The sequence below is a fragment of the Crassostrea angulata genome, chromosome 3, assembly GCF_025612915.1.
Source record: "Crassostrea angulata isolate pt1a10 chromosome 3, ASM2561291v2, whole genome shotgun sequence".
Lineage (NCBI taxonomy): Eukaryota > Metazoa > Mollusca > Bivalvia > Ostreida > Ostreidae > Magallana > Magallana angulata.
This window is the reverse complement of record NC_069113.1, coordinates 4,835,197-4,853,224: the sequence shown is the minus strand read 5'-3', so window position 1 is coordinate 4,853,224 and position 18,028 is coordinate 4,835,197. Positions and strand designations below refer to the sequence as shown.

Sequence of the window (18,028 nt, the reverse complement as noted above, 5' to 3'; positions counted from 1 at the left end):
ATATAGGTCCGGATGGGAGATCAGACTGATTCAAGATATTGTGTAGTATAATTTTTTTAAAAAGAAGTGGTTTCTATGGAAGTGGATGATGACCCAGTGGACTCTGTCCAATGTACCTGATATTTTAATCAATCCTTGCTACAGTTATTAAAAGCACTGGAATCACAAGAAACTGGTATATATCCAATATTCAAGGATTCAGATATATAGAGTAAAAAAAACAGAAAGTCAGTTTTTGGGACTTCCACATTTCTTCAATAATGTATTTGAGGTATTGATGTTCTGTAGACTGAAGTCCATCTGTATGTAGTTGATCGTGAAGGATGGATAAAATGACATGTTCATGGGGTAAGGAGTATATGATAAACCACAAACTAAGGAAAACAAGTTAAATAGCAATGGTCGATGTCCTTTGTATTTACACAAAACATCAATAAAGTTTTCACCCTCTTTATGTTCCCAAATTCTTGCCAAATTCACATCTAATGTGCACCAACTTTCTTAATGTATTACTCAGATGTAAAATTATAACTATAAATATAAAAAAAAAAACAAAAAACTATAAAGCATGTTTTTTATTAATATATGTACAACAGTTTTAAACAAAAGACTCATTGGCAGTCAGCAGCATTGTACTTGTAGATACATAAAGGCACTGCATATTATTGCAGTGTTTACACACAATCAGGATGATAATTCACATGTATATGTCTACTATTAACCCCACTCCCACAATTATTTCATCTAAACAATAATCCACACATATTCATCCCATTGTGAAATCAGATATCAAAAAGAATAAAATATATTGAACACAAAACTGTTTAACAAAAACAATGATATAAATTCTGAAGTCTTCTTTATTACCTTACATTTCTCTACATTCTTTTCACATTGTATAAGACTTTAAATAAAATGCAGCAAAAACCCACCAAAAAAAAAATTATTATGAAATAATCCTGATACCTTCAGACCTGAGTTTATAGAAAATATTTTCATTCATGTGTATCTTCAAACACCCTGGCTTAGCACTATCTGTGATCACCTCCTCTGGTTCCCTCCCTTGAAGTAAAAGTCTATTCCTTTCTGTGGTCTATGAGAAGACCCACCTCTGGCACCTCCACTTCCCTGAACAAAAAAAAATCATCTCTAATTGCAATTTGAGGCATCTTTGCTAGCCAAGGTTTCAATTCAAAACCCTTGACTTACATTACAATACAAAAATAATTTGTCAAAGAATTAGGTTCTTACATCTCAGGCACTTGACCGTAAAACATCTTTTTTTATAGGTACAAATTTATGTAATAGTACAACGAATTATCTACCTATAAAAAATGTTTTAAGCAATGTGCATTACTAGTTACATTTTATTCAACCACACTTACAGAAGCTTTGCTGTAATGGCGGCTCCATTCTGGGGCTACATGGACAGGATTTGGATAAGTCTCCCCTAAGGTCACTCCTGCTTTCTCTAGAATGCCCCGACTAAGTGTCCACACAATATGTACAGAACCTCCATGGACATTCTTCAGCTCTGGGACCCATGTCCTTACGTAGTCACCCTGCCATGAAATTGATGCTGTTTAAAAAGCTAAAATGCGATTTTCAGTACATTTGCATGTTTAGATTATGTGATATCAAGAAAACAACTGAAATTAGTCTTTTAAAACTACAGTCAAACTTCGTTATCTCAAACTAGATGGGATTGTTTAAAAAAATTTCGAGATATCTGAGTATTCGAGATATCGAGGGTAAAATACTTAAAAAATAAGTAGATGGGACTTACAAATCACTTCGACATATCCCATGTATTCGAGACATCAGTGTTCGAGATATCGAACTTCAACTGTAGTTTATCAAATATTCAATGGAATTATCCCATTTAGTTGAAGAAATATACACTTATTGATAATAAAAATCTACATGTCTGACTTTAGGGGTCCATGAAGGAAATTCTGACCTCACTATCATAATCAAATCCCTGTTTAACAACATTGAACTTCCTGTCTTCTCTAGGATCATTTCCAATTCCTGCGCTGTATAGCCAGTTACCATAGTTACTGCATACATCATGATCCAACTGGAAATTATGAACTTTCCATTATTTCAAACAGTAAAAAAAAAAAATTTCTGAAAATCATCATAAATTTGAATCTTTAAAAGCTTCATTCATTACCAGCATGGATTCAAACCACTCTGCTCCTAAGCGCCAATCTAAGTGTAAGTCTTTTGTTAAGAAACTGGCAACATTCTGAGAAAGGAAGACAAAAGAGAAATTACTGCCATTAATCGAATAAATTCAAATTGGTTTTAAAAACAACTGCCAGTAATGTAACTGTACTTTTTCTGACAACTTATGGTATTCTACAGTACCAACCTGCCTGCCCCTGTTGGACATGAATCCTGTGGCTGCTAGCTCCCTCATGTTGGCATCAACAAATGGCACACCTGTCTTTCCCTCTACAAACAACAAACTTGCAATGAAGTCAGCTTGTTATTTAGAGAAATATCCTGTTTTAAATAGATCATTATTTGTGAACCACTCACCTTTCCAGGCGCGAAAAAGCTGTTTATCCTGCTTCCATCTGATATTTTTATTCTGGATACCTAAATATTTAAGTTTTTTGTTTTGGTCAATTCATTTGTGAGAAGTTTAAATGTTTGTAGTAACAACTGACAAAACATACTGTGGTAAAGATCTTGGAGATTCTTACCTCCTTCATAAAAAATCTGATTTCCATACTTCATTGCTACATATCTAAAGTAGTCTCTCCAAATGAGTTCAAACAGTACCCAGTATGTGGAATTATTGGAAGTTCTCTCGTTCTCATAACGCTTTACTTCCCAGAAAATGTGTCGAGGAGAAAGAGAGCCAAGTGCCAGCCTATAAATACAAAAGAATCATTCAGGTGGTAAGAGATACCTCCATATTGTGACATACTTCCGATCAAAATAAACAATAAAATCAAGTATAACTTTATAATTGTTTTCTTTCCCAAAATTGTTACTGTATAGCATAATGCAATGGGTAAGACGGTTTACTATGAATATGTAAGTCGAATCCTGCTGGGGCTTTTAAAATTTTTACCTTTCCAAAAACTTTTAAAACATTGTAAAATTTGATCATTTTAAAACTGTGATATATTTTGATTATACATGTAATCTACTTTTATCCAAATTAATATTGACAGGTGTCCCTTACTTCCTTAAACTTTCATAACTAGATTTTGATGTGAATTATCATATAGCTTAGGAGATAAGTACATCACATATACTGTCAACTTTTTTATAGATAAAATTGACTTTCACTCCTACCAGACTGAAAACTTGGTAGAGTAGTCTGCCCCTAGGAGACCATTCCGGGTTTCTTTATAAGTAGCAATGGCATCGGTTTCCCACAGGTAATGGTGAAGTCTATCTATGGCGACTGACTCCCCACCCAGAAAATCCACCACAGATCTGGGATCTGTCACTGGATCTGGAATCAAAGAAAGGAACATTCTGAAAAAAATTTCCAATTCTGTAAGAGACCTATATAACAGATATGAACAGCATCATTATTATTTGTTTTGCCTCGGACTAGAATGTCTCGACGTCATTGGATGAAGAGCGTCACGTGAATGCCTTATAAATTTCTTTACATGGCAAGCGTCGAAATTTATACGGCAACATGGCAGACGAAACGTTATTTGAGCTGATTTTTTACACAAACGCTCAACCATACCTTTAATTTTTTAGCCCCAAAATATTTAAAGTGACCCCCCTTTGCCCGTGACGTAATATTATGATCCTACAATATGGCATCCAGGTTTGCACAGACAACTGACGAGGAAGGTAAAAAAATTATAGAGAATTAAGCTATCAATTTTAATGTTATGTATTATCTTTTGTATGTTTACATATCAAACTTTAGGTCCTCGACAAAACAAAACACTTATTAGGTTTGTTACTGACTGTGTACAGATATTTGTGGGATTGGTAAAGTCCATAGAAGGCTCGGCTCCGCCTCGCCTTCTATGGACTTTACTGACCCCACAAATTTCTGTACAAAGTCAGTAACAAACCTAATAAGTAATAATACTGATATTTCCCTTAGTTTTATTTATACACACGATTGCAATATACAGTACATGATGAACTACTCAAGTACAGTGTACATAAAACTATAAATATAAAATACTGTTTACCTTCCACTCCCAGGTCTTTATTTGTGGGGATCTCCCCCTCCTCTACTCCCTCAGGCAGAGGCCTGAAGGACTTGGGCATGTCCAGGCACTTTCTGACAGGTGCTTGGGATTCGACCCGTTTTCTGAACTGTGTGTACACATCAGGTGTTCTTAAAGCATTGAAAGAAAATGTACAACCATTGTGCTTACCAGATTTAATATACTATTGTTTAATTAAGAGAGATAGAAATGAATACAGATTGCCACTTACTGGGATGGAGAGAATGGGAGATCTTCACGGTGGTATAACGTGTGACCCCAGAACGTTTTGATGTTAACTCCACAATGTTTTTTGATGGATTTCTCCACATCCAGTTCCTCTTGAGTTACCTGCATATCAAACTACTGTTACAGCTTATTTTATTTAGAAAACAAAAAACAAGTGTATGTAACAGAAATATATCACATACAACGTATTCAACCAACCCGCTCATTGTAGTTAAACTCTTCTTCTTTTGTTTTCAAATATTTTTTCTTCTTGTAATAATGCACATATGAAGCAGCATCACCATTTTATTCAGTGTAGTGTACACAGTTTATTTGTAATGTCTACTTTCTGCTTCAAGGGTTCATTAAAGGTTTGATAATACAGTGGGTTCAACTGAATTAGATAATGGTTTAACAGATATAATTTTTGTTTTTCTGATAAAATATTAGAACACCAAACTGTTTCATACATAATATCCCTTGCATATTTTTTCTATTAGTTTGACAGTAAATATTGCTTTCTTGTTTAAACGGACAGGATTTGATGTTATGTAGCAAAAATAATTCCCTGTCTCATAAACATATTGCTCTGTAGTGAACAATGATCAGAAAAGTTTGAAGAAGCAGTAAAAATTATTGTAGCAAAGAATCAGGGCTGTTTGCATTGAAAATGCGCTTCTCCAAAATAAATTATTTTTAATTTTCAAGTACACAAGTATCTACACACACCTCTTCATGGAACACGACTGAGTGAACTGAACTTTGACCTAACATGTCAATCATCTTCTTTAACTCCTCATGGGGTTTACCTTTCCTGACTGCAAGGCCACTGGAAAAAATACACTGTCACTGGTCACTTATGTTAACAAAACAAAACCAATTGTGTAAAGCATTAGTGCTCATTCTTTTACAAGTATCAATCAGGCTGGAAATTAACAGCTTTAGCCTAACCTGCCCCTTATCTTGAGGTTCTTTCTTAAGTCCTGTATGCTCTCGAGTAGAAATTTTGTTCTGTGGGGTCCTGTCTTAGGAAACCCAAAGTGATAGGTTCCTCCAAAATGTCTGGGGTCAAATATGTACATAGGCAGTACGAAGTCAGCATTTCTGTTAGCCCACTGCAGCACCTGCAAATATAGACATAGAAAAATTAACTTTAATTTTTGAGATGTCAAAAATTACAGAAATGTTGTGTAGCCGAGAAACTACAAAACATATAGTTCAAATATCTGGTGTCTTACCTGACAATATGCGGCAGACAACAGACAATGGTAAAAATATACAAGGAAAAACAGGGTAACAGGTGTGGTGCGTTATACGGCAGGATCAGAACTGGAGCTCCAGTAGATTGGGGTGGACCATGTGACATCAGGGTAGACCAGGGTTAGAGGTCATACATAAAAATTAGCATACGTTGGGAGAATACAGTACGTGTTTACACTACACTCCTCCCCATTTTATAATGAAAAGACCAACGTATACTCTATCATACAATTATGGGAAAAAAGACCCATTTAAAGACCAACTTTATAGAAAAATAATAACAACATATCCCTATCTTTTTAGCTCATATATAATGTATATATATATATATATATATATACACAGGTTTCCTCGCATAAATCTGGGCTGAAATTATCGGACCCTTAATGAAGCAGAGGAACACTTATAAAAACAGAGTAAACAATTATTATGTAGTGATAAATTCCACTCAAATTTGGACCGAAAAATATCCAGTCCTGGATCCAGCAGAAAAATACAAAATACATAATTATAGTGCATAGAGCTTACGACAGTTCTTCACAGTTTCATTGAGCAGATACCGCACAGATATCTGTAACTTGGATGCAACTACGGTGGCCACGTCACCAATGAACGCCGGGGTATTTATGTATCCACCACCTGGCTTCATGTAGGGGGAATCTGTTTCCAGCAACATACGATTCATTGGGACTGCATGAAGTCCATCAATCTGGTCCGTACTGAAAGTCTCCACGGCACCTGTGAATCCAAAGTAAACATGTGAAAAACTGTTCATCCACTCCTTCACCAGCCTCGCATCGCCAGTAAAGCAATGAAGATGTATTGGTTGGTCAGAATCACAAGACGTATGCAATATCTGCATACACCGTGCATGCACATCCATCCCAATCCTGTCAGCGGGAGTTCCACGCAAGTGCAGAACGAGAACTTTGTCCTTTCGGCTAAGAGTTAACACTTGACATAGAACATCTTCCTGTCGCCTCCATAACTTTACTGGCACAGTTCGGTCCAACCCAACCTCTCCCAGAGCCACTACATGAGGACGGTTTAGTAGTTCTTTCATATGGAGAAATCTGTCTCTGGAGAATTCCTCTATGTGCTTGGGGTGCACTCCCACAGCCACTCCCCAAGGTCGCTCAACAGACACTATCTCTGGATGGGTGGAGGGTTCACTATAAACGATCACTCCACCTGCGACAGATACGTCAAGTTGAGGATGTTGATTTCCAGATAAACTATAGGAAATGAGGTCATCTACAGATTTTCCTGATGATTTCTTCCAAATACGGAAACTAGTCCGATCCAAGTGGAAATGACTATCGAAGGCTTCATTCACTGTGATGATTTTTTCGTTGCAAACTTCTACGTCTGAACTATAGCTAACATCAATCACGGTGAATTCGTCCTCAGTTGAAGAGTCTACCACTGGAACTTGACTGTCCTCTGTGTTAGTAGGATGTTTGATATCACTTCTAACGCGCCCGTCTACACGAAATTCTTCGCGTTGAATAGGTGGTAACAGTGACAACAACACTACCAGGCATCTCCAATGGAAAAGTGCTGCGGGGGAATTAACAGGTGACACAGTAAATCCCTCTGGTGGTTCTGCCCATCCTTGAGGTACACTAAATTTCCTCATACAGGCGATGGTGTCTGGATGTACACTAGTGTTCTTTGGAATCCCACCAGACTGATTCACATAATTAACAGCGCTATACACATCAGCATTTTGTCCCAAGGCACTTATCACCAAGGATATCAACGATGAGTACTGGAGCTGGCATAACACAGACTCATCAATAGAACGAATAGGCTTAATGTCACTGAAAATTCTAGGAAGATGCTGGCGCTGGACATGACGCTTGATCTTTTTCTCCCTCTTAACACAATTTGGGAATGGACACAGCTGAGCAAGATGAGACGACGGTTTAGTTAGAACTGTTATGGATAAATTATGATCCATTCGAGCGCGCTTCGATCCGACATCCTGGGTACTTTGCTTTGCCTCCACATGACGTGCTGGGTGCATACGTTTACCAGGGTTGTGGATAACTGGTATGGGCTCAGGGAAAGTAGGTTCAGGTTCCCGTACATTCACCATCAATCCAGTTGGGGCTGAGATACCACATTCTTGATCCGCCGTGTCATGATCCGCAGAGGAATCTGCTTCACCATGCACTTCGGAAGAGTCCGAGATCTCCATTGAGCGGGCGTTTGAATCTGCTGCATTGGTACGCACTACTTCCAGATTTGGGTTCGTCTTAAGACGGATATCCACACACATTGAGGAAGTAGCTTCAGCAGTATGCGACGTTTTGGTTCTTCTGCTTCTGTGGTTACCTAGCAGGGAAGGAAGGTTATCGTCCACCCAACGGTCTGAACACAAAATGGTGGCAGTCTCCCGTCTGGTCGTCTCAATCCATCTACTATCTCCCAGGTCTTTGGCGAGTCTATACTGTCCTTTGAGTACCTCGCAAATAGTGGTATGTGATGTTCCATCACTGAGGAGTCCAAGGTCATACACAAATGTTCTTGGATCAACAAGACTCCTCAAGGATGTTTTCCTCCTGACAAAGTCCAAGTAATGTTCACCTCTTTCCTGACGAATAGTAGATCTCCTGTACATTATGCACTATTTAAAGTTTACACAATCAAAATACTAAGAAAGTAATGAAATAATTCTAACTACCACACTATATTACCGAGTATGATAAAAGGTAGTTAAGTTATATTATGAAAAATGACCTAAATGATAATCTATAAATGTGACATAACCCTGGTCTATAATATACTTTGGGTACAGTATACTTTCTCCTCCACTGAAATAAAAGATAAGGCATATTAAGCACTCCAAACTTTCAGTTTGCAAATGACTAAGCATATAACTTAAACTGAAGATCGGAACCAAAGATTATGATTAAAAACATACCAAAGTAATTTAACACAAAAATATATTAAAAGATTAAGTCATATATTTACAGATTTTACCACACGAATACCTCAGATATCACTGGCACTTAATGCTCGCACTTTGGACACAAATAAAATGCTAACTGCTCTGCGAATTCTTTACTTACTTTGACGCAGGAACCATGAAACCAATCGCGACATTCATCACATTGAATCATGAATGAACCCGTGTCTGGCCCGCGACAGATACAAAACTGAGCGTTGTTAGTATCCACCGGAACTTTATTGACATGTTTTTGGATCCATTCCGGAAGGTGACGGTCTCTGCAGATCTTCATACGATCATGATTCATGGTTATAATTTTTCCGCGCAGTTTGACTTTGTATAAATACGCAGATAATTTCTCCACAACCACTCCAGGCCCTTTCCAAGATGGACTGAGTTTTCTGCACTTACCTTTAACTGTCGCAGTATCAAGTACGTAAACAGCATCTCCGACTTTATAAGGATGTTCCAAAGTCCGGAGATCATAGTCACGTTTCATGATGTTCTGCGTAGTTTTAAGGACATCTCTGGCGGTCTCATGTGCTGTGGTAATGGAGTTGGTCAAGTTAGCAAGATATTCATCCTGAGGTTGCTCTTCCCTCTGCCCTGGAAACACCAAATCTACTGGTTGAGTTGTTTCTCGACCGAGCATCAACATATTAGGGGTATAGCCCGTGCTCCGATTTACAGAAGACCGAAGGGCTGCTGCTATTTGTGGAATATACTCATCCCATTCTCTTGGTGTTTTGGAGACATAACATCTAACAGCATCCATCAGAGTTCTGTTAAACCTTTCGACTTGCCCATTTGCTGATGCTCTGAAAGGAGTTGTTCTGGTTTTATGGATTTCGAGCATCTTACACATTTTAGTGAAGAGTTCACTAGTGAAGTTGGTTCCCTGGTCTGTAAAAATCTGGAGAGGATAACCAAAGCGTGTAAAAAACTCATTAATGGCCGCACGAGCTGTTACTTCTGCTGTCTGCGCTGGTAATGGTATACACTCTACCCATTTGGTAAACTGGTCAACCATCATCAGAATGTAACCATTATGGTTTTTTGTAACAGGTAGAGGGCCCAAGAAATCCAAATGTACTCTTTCCATTGGCACTCCTGCGTGGAACTGGGTCATGTTACATCGAGCATGTCTCGTAGGTTTTTTATTCCTATTACATACTGCACAGGAGGTAACATAATTTTGAATATCCAACGTCATAGAGTACCAATAGAACCGCTCCTTAATTCGACTCAAAGTCCTTACCACCCCCTGGTGACCCGCAGCGGGAATATCATGACACAGAGCCATGGCTTCTACTTGCATGGTTCCTGGGAGTACGAGGACTTTACCAGTATCTTCAGTTTTCCACAGCATGCCTTGTTCATCCAGTGTGAATAATTCTTTGTTAATCCACAATGCTTTAGCTGCTTTAGACATAAGAAAAAGCTCATTATCAGGTTTAACTCCCGAGTCTAACCAATCTATCAAAATTTTTAGGTTAGTATCTTTACGCTGAGCCTCTTTAATGTCATTTGTGGAGTAATTCTGCAGCCACAAGTCATGGTTAACAAGCCTTACTTTGATTTTGCTTTCACACTGGGAGCCTTTATTCTCAGATGATTTAAGAACAGAAGCAAGAGGAATAACATCATCTACATCATTCAGGAACTCCCCCCAATTTCGGTGGGCACGTTGACAATAGTGACATCCCCCACACGCCAGATCTTGCAGTTTAAAATCTGCTCGGTAGAAGGGACACTCATTGTCATATTTTATCCTGGATAATGCGTCAGCATTCAAATGTTTCTTGCCTTCCCTATGCTGAATCTTCATGTTGTATTGACTCAATTCTTCCATCCATCTAGCAAGTTGACCTTCTGGGTAACGGAAGTTGAGTAGCCATTGTAGACTACTGTGATCCGTACGAATTGTAAACGGTCTTCCAAGCAGATAATAACGATAATACCTGGTAAAAGTCACTACTGCTAGCAACTCTTTGCGGGTTGTGCAATATCGTTTTTGTTCAGGAAGAAGGCCAATACTAGCATAGGAAATTGTTCTTTCTTGACCATCTTGAATTTGCAGTAATTCTGCTCCCAGGGCATATTCAGAGGCATCTGTGTCAAGGATGAAGTGACCTTCTTTAGTGGGCAATGTAAGAACAGGAGCACTTGTGAGAGCCAGTTTTACTTTATCAAAAGCCGACTGTTGCTCATCACCCCAGTTAAACCTATTCTTACCTGTAACTGCGTACAAAGGTGCGATCATCTCAGCAAAGTCCTTAATAAAGTTCCTATGGTAGTTGGCAAACCCACAGAAGCGTTCTACATCTTTGGTACAAAGGGGTATAGGCCAATTGTTCATTGTGTCTATATAACTTTGTCCAATACCCAATCCACTTCTGTTTACTGTGCGTCCTAGGAACTCTACTTCTTGTTTGAACAAAACACACTTTTTTGGTTTTAACTTTAGTCCAAATGACCTAAATCTTTTAAACACATCTGTAATGTTGTTGAGGTGTTCCTTAAAATCTTTGCCCAAAACAAGAATATCATCAAGGAATGCTAAGACGGTCTTCCAATGTAATCCCCGCAATACCAGATTCATTACTCTCGAGTATGTGCTTGGTGCATTACATAAACCAAACCCCATTCGGTTAAACTGAAACGTCCCATACTTGGTTATAAACGCAGTTTTTTCCTTATCCGAATTCTTGACTTTAATCTGTAAATAGGCCCAGTTTGCATCTAGTTTAGAAAACCAAAGATTCCCCGTCAGTGTATCTAAGCATTCGTCTACCAAAGGTAGAGGAAATACATCTTTCTTGGTCACAGCATTTAATGCCCTGTAGTCTATACACCAACGTAGGGTTCCATCTTTTTTTCTAACTAGTACTGGTGCTGAAGCCCATTCAGAGGTTGAAGGTTCGATTACTCCTGCACCTAGCAATTTGTTGAGGTGTTTTTCTTCTTCATCCACATAGCAAACTGGTGTTCTTCGCAACCGTTGTTTAATTGGCCTGGAATCTCCCGTATCTATGCTATGTTCTATTGTGGTGAAGTTTCCCAGGTCAAATTCATTTGTTGCGAATACATCAGAGTATGAATGGAGAACTGCTTGAAGTAGGTCCCTCTCTTCTGAGGAAAGGTGTTCTGAAGACCTAGCCAAAAGATCTTTCAAATGATCTGGTATCTCAATATCTGAGGAATCTGTGGTGGATTCTACTTTCTGGATTTTCACTGTCTCTGGATCACTGTCTGGCAAGACTTCATGTATAGAGTGAGCAAATCCCACTACTTGACCCTGCTTTAACTTAACTTGTTTATTGGTCAAGTTAATCAGACAGAGAACAGGCGTTGATCCTCCTGTATGTAATGATCGTGGAGATAAGATAGAATTAAACTCTATTGGTTCAATAACGTAATCGCATGACGTGACTGCACTACAAGGCAACCTCAGCACAGAACAAGGTGGCACTATTGCATTATTTGAAACTTTAACTTCTGCCACTTGTAAATTGCTGCAGCTGTCTATAGAACAACTCATGCGAAAACGCCCATGACCAATCTCGAGTTTACCATTACTCATATTGATGATTGCTCCATGCTGATAAAGAAAATCCAGTCCCAGTAACATATCATCTTCCACTGGTGCTACGTATACTTCATTTCCTGGAAATGTTTGCGACCCGATAACTATACTTACCGGCCCAACCTTGTAACCAGACATCTTAAGATCCCGTCCTGCTGTATGTAAGATTACTTTACTCAAGGTAGGTGGTTTTACCTTGAGAGATTTATAGAGCCCGTCTGAGATTATGGTCACTTGAGCTGCGGTATCAATAATCGCTGCCACAGGTACCCCATTAATACTCAGATTAACTTTGATATTTGACGAGGACCTCATTCGTCTGATAAATATCTCATTGGCCGGTCTTGTAACGTCTGCTAGGCCGCTGATATCAGGGATCGAAGAATTTTGAAAATGCAGTTTATTCTGGTGAAGTGAAGGTAGGTATATACCAAGATAAACAAGAACTAATAAGGGCCTATGTGGAAAAAGGCTCTGATCCATATGGTAAAATCTACAGCTGAGTTTAAGATGCAACATTCTTAGTCCGCCGTTTCATGATCCGCAGAACATTCTGCTCCGTCATGAACTTCGGAAAACTCCTGTTGATCTAGCTGACGATTCTGTAACTTGGAAATGGTCTTCTGTTGCATTATGTCAGAATCCAGAATTGTTTGTATGTATGTCTATACAAGCCTTTGAGGATGTTGAAGCAGTAGCTGATGTTTCCTATATACATGTATACCTGTAGATTAACTAACTTAACAGTAACGGAGAGCTATCAAATACCAATTATTAAAAGCACAAAATGGATTAAATCTAATTATGACAATCACCCTTTCTTGACCAACAAATTATTTCTTGTATAATAAATAACAAAACAAACTAGTTTTACATGAAAAGGAATGCTTCTTTCAACTACACACTGTATCAAAATATGAACAACCAAAAATATGAAAACATGGACGGGGAATGTTAACTATAAAATGCTGCATGACAAAGAATACTGTTAAATTAATGATAAACTATAAATGTGACATGACCCTGGTCTTGGAACTATTCTTCTTCATCAAATGAAATAAAAGGTACATGAATAACATACCAGTATTATGATAATTTAAGTATATTGAACTTCAGTAGTGCAAATGTATGAGCATATAACATTCTACTGACTTGTTCAGAACATGATGCGTATCTTACATATTGAAACAAATGCATGTATTTTGTTTATAATAACATACAAAATCTACAAGCTTATACTATATGAATAATAATTACAAGTTTTCTAATGGGAAAACTGGCTTGGAAACAATGTCTACTAAAATAGTGATAGTCAGGCAGTATTTGAGTTACTTTTACAACTGTATAGCATTTAATTGTTGTTCATACTGGTTTGTCAATAACATAAATTTATCAGCAGCTGCAAATGTTTTGATACATGTAACATTCTGCTTAATGAATCATGATAAGTTATTAACAAATTTACAGTTATTTCTCACTAGCAGACTGAGTAGCAGTCATATTTCAGATGATTCTGCTCAAGATCAATTGCCTCCATTCCCTTTGTGATGGTCTGCATGTCTATGACCAAAGAGTCGACATGATTCTTCAGGGTGGACAGCCGTTGATAGACCTCAACATAGTGTCTCTTGACTGTCCGCAGCAAAGTGTCTTGTTCATGTGTATCAAACACCTCTGGGTGCTCTGTTCCATCAGTCAGTGCCTCAGCAAAATCTGACATTTCAAGTTCATCGCAAACATCTTGCCTATCATTTAATTCATCTTCACCACAATCATTGTGTATGTCACTACTTTTTGTGTTAGTGTGATCTGGGGATGATTGCTGGGTTGACAAGTGTTGCTGTGGAAGCATTGTTGCATGTTGCTGCTTGATAGTGGTCAGTGTCATCTGCTGCTCTTGTGAGCAAACTGCAAACTGTTGGTGTGGTGATAGCGACATGATTGGCTGGTGTTGAGGTTGTGCCATGTATTGTTCAGGAGGCAACTGAAGTGCTAAGAGTGGCGCAAGTACACCTTGCAAATGTGGTTGTTGGCACTGCTGCAAAAACATGAGTGTTTGCTTAGATCCATGGGGTTGTGTGCTCCATGCATGGTCAGAACAAACACTTGCCTTAGCTGTTACAAGGATATTGCCAGACAATGAAGAAGAACCCTGGTCAGATACCTCAACAGTTAGCGGTTTTAAAGCGCCCACTGTCTGGACCGACTCAGAATTGTAGCAAAACATCTGCATCTTGGAACTCTTCTCCACATTTCCAGGAACAGATTCAGTACTGGCTGAAGCCATTAGTGGTTCATGACCACCTTGCAACTTTGCCGGATTGACTTGGTACTGAATGCTACCCGTAACTGTCAAACCTGCTCCAGGGGGAGGTATGTTACTGCCATGTAACAGAGTTGGACTGACTTGATATGTTAGGCCTGGGGTCAGATCCTGCATCAGAGCTGGTGCCATACTTGTATTTTGGCATGGTACATTTTGCAGTATTTGACATGGTACATCTCGCATTTGAGTTTGTTGATGTACTTGACCAAGATGACTTGCATTTTGCAATTGTTGAATGGTGTACTGCTGTGTTGGAGTGGTCTTCGGATTGAGTAGTGTCTGTAAGTTGTGTTGTTGTTGCTGCTGAATGCTGACTGGTGTTGGTAATGCTTGAGTGTAAACCTGTTGTGTCAGCTGATTTTGTGTTGTCAATGTCGGAGCATATCTCTGTTGTGAAACCTGTTGTGACTGTAGTTGTTGGAATCCTGGTGGTGGTTGAATATGATTGTGTGTCAGTACCTGTTGTTTAGTGCTGTTTAGCATAGCCTGGTTTGGTGTACATGGCACATAGTGGTTGGAAGTATTTGAGTTCTGTGTTGATTGAACTGGTGGGTACAATGTTTGTGACATAACCTTGAGATCAACACCTTGACCAGTACATGGAATGTAACCCGCTTGTGGTGTAGTGGCTGTTACCAGGTTTGAGTTTGTACCTTGACCACTGAATGGTATGACACCGCCATGTGGTACAGGTGCAATGTTGGTAAGTGGTACGATGTTGACATTTGTACCATGATCACTAATTGGTACGTAACCACCCTGTGATATGGATGCATTGTTTGTAGGTGATACATTATTGACGTTTGTACCCTGACCACTAATCGGTAAGTAACCGCCCTGTGGTATTGGAGTACTGTTGGTATATGTACCTGGTACCATGTTGAGATTCGTACTATGACTACTCATCGGTATATAGATGCCCTGTGGTATTGGTACGGCGTTGGTAAATGGTACATTATTGACACTTGTATCTTGACCACTTATTGGTACGTAACCACCCTGTGGTATGGATGCATTGTTTGTAGGTGGTACATTATTGACATTGGTTTCCAGACCATTAAATGGTACATAACTACCCTGTTGTATGCGTACATTGGTAGTAGATGGTACTATATTGACATTGGTTTCCAGACCATTAAATGGTACATAACTACCCTGTTGTGTAGGTATATTGGTGGTAGATGGTACTATGTTGACAATAGTACCCTGACCATTGAATGGTATATTGCCGCTTTGTGGTATGGGTACACTGGTGGTCGGTAGTACTGATGCCTGAGAAACCGATGACTGGAAACTGCTTGCTGCATGGGAAGGAAATCCACTTAGACTTGATGTTGTTTGGTATGGCATCATTAACCCCTGAACACTTGGCGGTATGGAACCAGTCGAACCACCCTGTGCCTGGGAAAATGTACCAGTGTAACTTGTTCCAGTGGCCCTTGAAACGGTATATCCAGTTGGCATCATTCCATTGACATTTGACGGTAAATAACCTCCCTGTGTCATGGAAGAACATCCAACTATCATATTTGTGTTATTTTCTGGTCCCATTGAAACACCTGACATTACCCCCCATGGATTTAGAATAGCACTTTGTGGAGGGTATTGAGCTGAATATGGTGTTCCATATGGTGCAGGGATTCCACTGTAATGTTGGTTGAATCCTGGAGGGGCATTATGACCATGTAGCACTGTACCTGTCTGCAGGGAAAGTTGGCCTATAGACACTGGACCTACTAATGGTTGCTGAAATGCACTCTGTGCACTCACCCCCTCACTAATATATCCAATGTTGATTGGATTATAATACATATTGTTGATCATATTGATGGTAGGTCAATGATTTGTCCATTATTGACTGCATAGTTGACTGCATGCTGGTGATCAAAATTAAGTAATCAGTTCTAACTTTAGTAATTTCAAAACCTGAACTAATTTTGACAAATAAATGAAATATCTCTAATTCAAAAACTTGTTTTAAAACAGAGACTGAACAATAATAACCTAATTCAGTAAAAAAAAAAAAACAATTTGAAAAATTTAGAAAAAAACAAAAATTCTCTCTTTTTTTTTAAACAATTTTTTTTCTAAAGTGTAATTTTAAAAATTCTGAAAAATTTACAAATATAATAGCCCAAACTACTTGAACTTATAATATGTTCAACTAATTTAATACAATATAATTGTCAATAGATATGTAAAGACCTTATGATATCATGAACTTATCAAATAATGCTGCCCACAACTGATATACTGCAACAGCAGCAAAAAGAGTTCTAGAAAATATTTCAAAATATTACTTCTCCTAATGAATAAAGTAAATGTTTATGTAAACAATAATAACCTTACTTAAAACTACTTACTAAAGCTTGAAAATATATTTCATAAACTACTAACTAGTCTAATGTAAACAAACACGTTTTCAGAAAAAGTGAAATCGAAAGTGAAAGTTACTTTCAATTTAAAACGTCACAGTCGATTTGGCGCTAAAAATGGCGACAGACAAGACGACCAAAACAGTAAACAAATGTCAAAAATAAGAAAAACCTTTTCTAGGTAATAATAACTACAAGTATGACTTTCAAAATTAGATAAACGCTTGAGTGTGACAATATGCTACATAAGTACGAAAAATAATTGAAAAACTACGAAAATTTTATACTCTTGATCACAGGTTTACAATTCACGCTTATCATGCATGAGAAACGGTCACCCACGTGTTTACAGAAACACGAGTGACAAAAATACACGACGAATTATACTAAATTATTTCGTTCTAAATACGCTTATGAAAACGCAAGCAAACGACAATACACAATAGAAAAAATAATGACAATATTGAGTTCCGATATGAAAATATCACGACGCCGCACGTGCTAACTGTCAGCACGCCGTGACAAAAAAACACTATGAAAACATGAAATTATCGGTCAAATTGCAGGAATAACGCACCTGACGCTTATAATAAACGTCCAATGCAAAATATAAACAAATATAATGCTCAAAAACGAATTTGACCGAGAAAATCCAACCGGCGATATGTGTATCGCCGTGTGGACAAAAATATCCAAAAATACACAAAAAATACGATAAAAGTTTACCGGCGACGCCAATGTTGTGTAGCCGAGAAACTACAAAACATATAGTTCAAATATCTGGTGTCTTACCTGACAATATGCGGCAGACAACAGACAATGGTAAAAATATACAAGGAAAAACAGGGTAACAGGTGTGGTGCGTTATACGGCAGGATCAGAACTGGAGCTCCAGTAGATTGGGGTGGACCATGTGACATCAGGGTAGACCAGGGTTAGAGGTCATACATAAAAATTAGCATACGTTGGGAGAATACAGTACGTGTTTACACTACAGAAATTATTACAAAGAGACAATAGGAAGTTGCCCTTATTAAAATTTTGTAGAGATCGACAACGAATGACTTGTGCAACTCAACAGTGACTTTAATT

General features: G+C 38.3%; 3 protein-coding genes across 3 annotated transcripts in view; all 3 read right to left on the bottom strand.

Annotated features, from left to right (window-relative positions):
* The window catches only part of LOC128176050 (eIF-2-alpha kinase GCN2-like), a 41,852-nt gene that overhangs the window by 23,540 nt on the left and 284 nt on the right, over positions 1-18,028 (bottom strand). The window contains exons 2-13 of the mRNA XM_052842080.1: positions 5,385-5,557; positions 5,163-5,262; positions 4,438-4,556; positions 4,188-4,336; positions 3,316-3,478; positions 2,715-2,884; positions 2,548-2,607; positions 2,378-2,460; positions 2,177-2,251; positions 1,961-2,080; positions 1,386-1,562; positions 1,046-1,128 (exon numbers count right to left, since the gene is read on the bottom strand). Coding sequence (XP_052698040.1) covers positions 1,046-1,128; positions 1,386-1,562; positions 1,961-2,080; positions 2,177-2,251; positions 2,378-2,460; positions 2,548-2,607; positions 2,715-2,884; positions 3,316-3,478; positions 4,188-4,336; positions 4,438-4,556; positions 5,163-5,262; positions 5,385-5,557 — 1,472 coding nt within the window. The remainder of the gene's footprint in view (positions 1-1,045; positions 1,129-1,385; positions 1,563-1,960; positions 2,081-2,176; positions 2,252-2,377; positions 2,461-2,547; positions 2,608-2,714; positions 2,885-3,315; positions 3,479-4,187; positions 4,337-4,437; positions 4,557-5,162; positions 5,263-5,384; positions 5,558-18,028) is intronic.
* LOC128176049 (uncharacterized) lies at positions 5,637-17,920 on the bottom strand. Its single transcript, XM_052842079.1, has 2 exons — positions 17,729-17,920; positions 5,637-8,512 (listed from the first exon to the last, which is right to left on the bottom strand). The coding sequence occupies exon 2, from the start codon at positions 8,317-8,319 to the stop codon at positions 6,202-6,204; it is 2,118 nt and encodes a 705-aa protein (XP_052698039.1). The 5' UTR covers positions 8,320-8,512; positions 17,729-17,920; the 3' UTR covers positions 5,637-6,201.
* LOC128176048 (uncharacterized) lies at positions 12,654-17,046 on the bottom strand. The gene has a single exon (XM_052842078.1). It carries the CDS (start codon positions 16,383-16,385, stop codon positions 13,713-13,715), a length of 2,673 nt encoding a protein of 890 aa, XP_052698038.1. The 5' UTR covers positions 16,386-17,046; the 3' UTR covers positions 12,654-13,712.